This window comes from Sinocyclocheilus anshuiensis, unplaced genomic scaffold (assembly GCF_001515605.1).
Source record: "Sinocyclocheilus anshuiensis isolate Anshui unplaced genomic scaffold, SAMN03320099.WGS_v1.1 scaffold11, whole genome shotgun sequence".
NCBI classification, from domain to species: Eukaryota; Metazoa; Chordata; class Actinopteri; order Cypriniformes; family Cyprinidae; genus Sinocyclocheilus; species Sinocyclocheilus anshuiensis.
Genome location: NW_015551076.1, coordinates 1,684,512 through 1,689,724, shown reverse-complemented (window position 1 = coordinate 1,689,724; position 5,213 = coordinate 1,684,512). Strand labels below are relative to the sequence as shown.

The following is a 5,213-nucleotide window of genomic DNA, read 5'->3' as shown; positions in this document are numbered from 1 at the left end:
TCATTTTTAAATATTTTAAAATATAATTGAAATTGATTTTACACACTTTAAGCAATATCGTATCGCATATCGAATATCGCATTTTTAACAAGGTATCGCATATCGCATTTTTCTTCAATATCGCACAACCCTAGTCTCCATGTGTTCACACTGCCTGCCGGCCATTTTGAAAGCTGTCTGAAAACTTTCACCAAAAGAGGAGCCCCTTAAATGTGCGTTTTTTTTTTTTTTTTTAGATGTTTAAGCCTTTATTTTGTTTCACTACTTATTGTAAAATTAAGAGATTAATGTTCAGACTTTTGCATATTATAACCTAGAACTTGGATGTGGGAAATAATTACATTAGATCCAAAAGATAGTTTTAGCAGATCGTTACAGATCTTCTTTATGCACCGAGAGCTTGTAAGCCTTTAATCATGTTTGAACTTTCTCAGACTATAGTTTTTGCTCTGGTATATGAAGAAGTACTTAAAGTGTGTGGAAAGCAAAGTTACAATGATATAAAATTAGTGTCATTCATTTTTTTTGTTTGTATGTTGTATATTTTCTGATTTGTGACATTACTTTTTATGTAATGCTAAAACACTGCTGGTCACTTTCAGAAGTTGTAGTGATTCTTTCTTTTCCAAGAAAGAATGTGAAACAAATTGGTTATATAGTTTTCATTTTTAAATATTTTAAAATATAATTGAAATTGATTTTACACACTTTAAGCAATATCGTATCGCATATCGAATATCGCATTTTTAACAAGGTATCGCATATCGCATTTTTCTTCAATATCGCACAACCCTAGTCTCCATGTGTTCACACTGCCTGCCGGCCATTTTGAAAGCTGTCTGAAAACTTTCACCAAAAGAGGAGCCCCTTAAATGTGCGTTTTTTTTTTTTTTTTTAGATGTTTAAGCCTTTATTTTGTTTCACTACTTATTGTAAAATTAAGAGATTAATGTTCAGACTTTTGCATATTATAACCTAGAACTTGGATGTGGGAAATAATTACATTAGATCCAAAAGATAGTTTTAGCAGATCGTTACAGATCTTCTTTATGCACCAAGAGCTTGTAACACTCCAAAGAGAAAGGAAAAATTGAAATCGCATCGTATGACCCCTTTAAGCACAGTCAGACTTTTTGCATTTAATGATGTATATCTTAATTGAAATGCTTTTTTCATTTAAAATAAAATTTAATATTTTTGTGTGAGAGATTAATATTTTATTTTAACATAACTTTTTGTACTGAAACCAATATCTTGTGCACTAAAAATGTCTCAATGTAGATTTTGGTGAGCTTAATAGGTACGTTTACCCTATACATTCATTTTCGTTGTCGAAGTAGAGCAAAAACAGGAACTTGTCTAAAATGTGAGTCACTTATTCAATTTTATCTTATTAACATTAAGTTTATTGTATTTTTCATCAAATCAATATCACATTTGCGCTCGTGCTGATATTTGGAGAAAAACGTTACTCTTCGTGTGATATTAACTTAATTATCAGATACATTTTTGCCCCCATTATCTTAAAGTTTGGGGGAATTCTAAATGTATTTTAATAGACTTAATTTCGCAGTGAAAGCATGAACTCTTAATGTGCTCTAGTCTGATCTACATCACGTTTATATGTGCACTCTCTGGGTGTTTTTGTTTGGTTGTTGCAATATACTCGATAATGTAAAATTGCATATTGTTTAAACAAGATTTACAATATTACCATAGACTATATATCGCACACCCCTAGTTGCTAGTGCTGACTCAAGTCACAAACTTGTTATTGTTAATGTTAATGTTATTGGTAGCAAGGTTATTATAGTTTTGAATTTTTAAATTTGTTTTATTTTAGCTTTAAATATATAAAATATAAAAACTCTTTAAATATAAAAGACATACTTGCGGTCTTTGAGTCAGAACAGCCGGCATTGTCGTCTACTCTTCCAGGAAACTGTCCTCCATAAAATGTGCTGCACACATCTGCGGTTCGGGTCGCGACTCGCGGTCCTTTTTGTCAAACGGTTCTCGTCTGGTACAGAATTAAATTAGTGCTGCTGTCAGATAATGGGTCGGGTGTTCTGTTAAGTACTGCTGGTGCACGTTTACCAAACAGGACTTGTGCAGGCTTTAAAATGCTTTGCGTCTCTCCGTCAGATAACCCCATGTGCGTGATGCGCCATTACAGGTACTGTAGGCTATTTCCCTAAACCTCCACACAGCTCGTATTTTTCCGCCAAGGGGTGAGAACGTAATGATTACGAAAACGATTATTTATTTTTGATAATTATTATTTTATTTCAGTTACTTTTTCAATAACTGTTGTTAGTTTAGTTTCGTTTTAGTTTTTCAATTATTTTGACGTTTTTATTTTATTTCAGTTTACGAAATTGTTTTTTCATCAATCGTTTTAGTCTTAGTTTTAGTTTTCGTTTACGAAAATAACCTTGATTGGTAGATAACTAGTGCTTTGCTGCAGTGTGGTTCTTTGACTACATAAAAACTCAATGTCATTTGATTGGTTGTCAATAACATCACATATGATTGCTCAATGACATGCAGCGGCCACAAATAAATCCTTTTGTCCTGCCCAGTGTGGCTCTAATGTTCGTGCACAGTGAAGTGGCTGGATTGTCGTGTGTGAGCTTGGCAAACGATGATGCCTGCTGCTTTTCTCCCATTGAAATCAAACTGAGAACTTGTGATGAGTGTAAAATTACCTTAAAAAGTTGGTTTCTGTGTACATCTGGGACTGAAGCCCACAGTTTAAAAGCACAAAAACACAAAAATCTTAAATTAGTCTATTGATTGGTATTCTCTCTGGTGAAAAGAAAAGGAGAGTGAAGCTTCAGACAAGCTTTTGTTGTTGTCAAGCTCCTCTGAAGCAGATCTAAGTGTAATTCCAACCTATAAAAAGCAATAAGTTAAGTTACAAGAAAACACAAAGTAGTGATAAGTGTGTGTTTCTCTCTTCAGTACACTTTTAGTTCTCTTCTCGTCATTCTCCTCTGTGGTTACAGTGATGCTTTTCCTTTTTCCCTTCACTTTTATCTCTTAAGTCTCTCTCTCTCTCTCTCTCTCTCACGCTCTCTCTCTGATTCAGGGAAATCTTGAGTCATGTTGTTGTACTTCAGATGAAAAAGATGTTTATTTCTCCTCGTATTTTGCAATCTTTTTATTTTCAGTAATGTGCACTGGTTTTACTTAGTTTATGTTGCCTCACTGCAAGAGCTGAGAGAGCAGAGTTTATGCAAGAATGTACTGGGGCTAATGTAAAAGGTCAGAGGTCAATTCGGTGCATTTTTGACAGTGCTTGACCCTATGTTATTATATCTTTATTTTCATTTTTTGTGACGTTTAAAGGGAGCAAGTTGAGTGTTTTTATGGGAAAGTCTCACTGAATGGCCTGTGTCAAGTGGCTTGCTAAATTCTCACACACACAAACATCTAGAGGAAGTTTTGGATGGAAATGATGTTCTTGGTCAGCTTCCTGTCAGATTTTGTTTCTCGGTTTTTTCACACTTCCGTGTCACTTATGTGCTGTGGGGAGGCGATAACCAGCAGACAAAGGTTACTTGATGTTTTTCATTCCACATTAGTATGTGGTCTTAAAAAAAACAAAACAAAAAAAAAAACTGTATTAACGGGAGAAACAGGACTGGAAATTGTGAGGAACTTCGTCTGAAATTGACTCAAACCAAATTATAACTCATTGTCCACATAAGTACCATGATATAACTTATTAGAGCAGCTTCTTACCTGTCTTTTAGAAGGAAAGTCAATGGGGATGCATTTGTGCATTTAGCTAAAACTTCAGTGTGAATGCTAATTATGAAGACAGATATTTCCTAAAACATGAATGAACATGAATAAAGTCTTGCTGTGAATTGTAACCAGTATATTTCTGTGTTTTCCAGATGTAGGAGAGCAGAAGGCCGTTATGCCATTGACCGAGCTGCCATCATCAGTCACTGGAACTGGCTGCAGGCCCAAGTCTCGGATCTGGAGTACCGTATACGCCAACAGACCGACATTTACAGACAAATCCGCTCCAGCAAGGTGTGCACATTTACTTTGTTCACTTTGTGCTGTTTACTGGAGTAGTTTAAGTTTTAACCCAGCAGAGGTGGCGTCTGCCTCTAGTAACTTGGCAACGTGGGTGCTCTCTCATGTTCCCGTGGTGAGGCACACTCTTGTGGGGTCGTTGTTTCATGTTTCTTTTGCTCACTGTTTTTGTTTTAAACTGACATTTTTACAGCTTGTTTTCCTTGTGTGATTTAAACACAAACAAATAATTTGGAGAATATCATCATTATTTGGCACTATTTGTCTGAAATGTGAAATTATGGCTCTTTTAAGATCATTCTGATTCTACATGAAATGTGTTGAAATTGTGGATATGTATTAGGGCTGTGTATCACCAGCAAAGTCACGATACGATATGTATCACGATACAGAGGCCACGATACGCATCACGATACAGGACTGCACTGAATTTCACCTAAGCAGAATTTAGAAAAACAGCCGTTTATTAAACACTGCTTACTATAGTGCCATTTCTAACTATTGGCAGAGCAGGCAGTTGACCTCTGCATTATGAAGGGCCTCCATAACTGTACCACAGTACAATATAGGTAATGGCATATGTTTCATGTTTACATTGTGCACTCCCAACCAGGTACAATATTCTGATTGTTTGCATCTTGTTTTTAAGCCCATAAATAATAATGTACTCGTTCTAATAAATTTATATTGTAATGTACTCATTCTAATATATAAAATATATTTTAAAAATCACTTACATTGCTGGTAGGTTATCATTGCACAAATTAACACACTCTCTATGATAAAAAAAAACAATTTGAAGAGTTCTAAACTAACGCTTCAGAGTCAAAAGTCTTCACTGTATCTAACGCACACAAGGCTGATTTACTCGACGCGTCCGCAAGTTCGCTTAGGTGTGCGCGGCAGGACTTTCTGCGCAGCTCCGCTTCCGAAGATGCACTAGTTCAAAGCGACTCTAGCCGAACGTGCATGTCTGTGCCAGCATTTGTGTGAAACAGAAGCAGTTTGATGTTAAGTGCAGTCACACACACAGATCACGTTGCGGCCGAACTCATGAACGACATTCAGGAACAAACTTTTTAGCGCTGCCCCGCAGTTTTATCAACTAAATAGCTTAATCGCTCAAGAGCTACATTATCTTTCTCAACAAGGAGCTGGTA

The 5,213-nt window shown here is 35.8% G+C and overlaps 1 protein-coding gene across 4 annotated transcripts in view; it reads left to right on the top strand.

Annotated features, from left to right (window-relative positions):
* Positions 1-5,213, top strand: part of LOC107662409 (KAT8 regulatory NSL complex subunit 1-like) — an 89,233-nt gene that overhangs the window by 64,370 nt on the left and 19,650 nt on the right. For all 4 annotated transcript variants that reach the window (XM_016452428.1, XM_016452430.1, XM_016452429.1 and 1 more), the window contains exon 3: positions 3,906-4,047. In XM_016452428.1, coding sequence (XP_016307914.1) covers positions 3,906-4,047 — 142 coding nt within the window. The remainder of the gene's footprint in view (positions 1-3,905; positions 4,048-5,213) is intronic.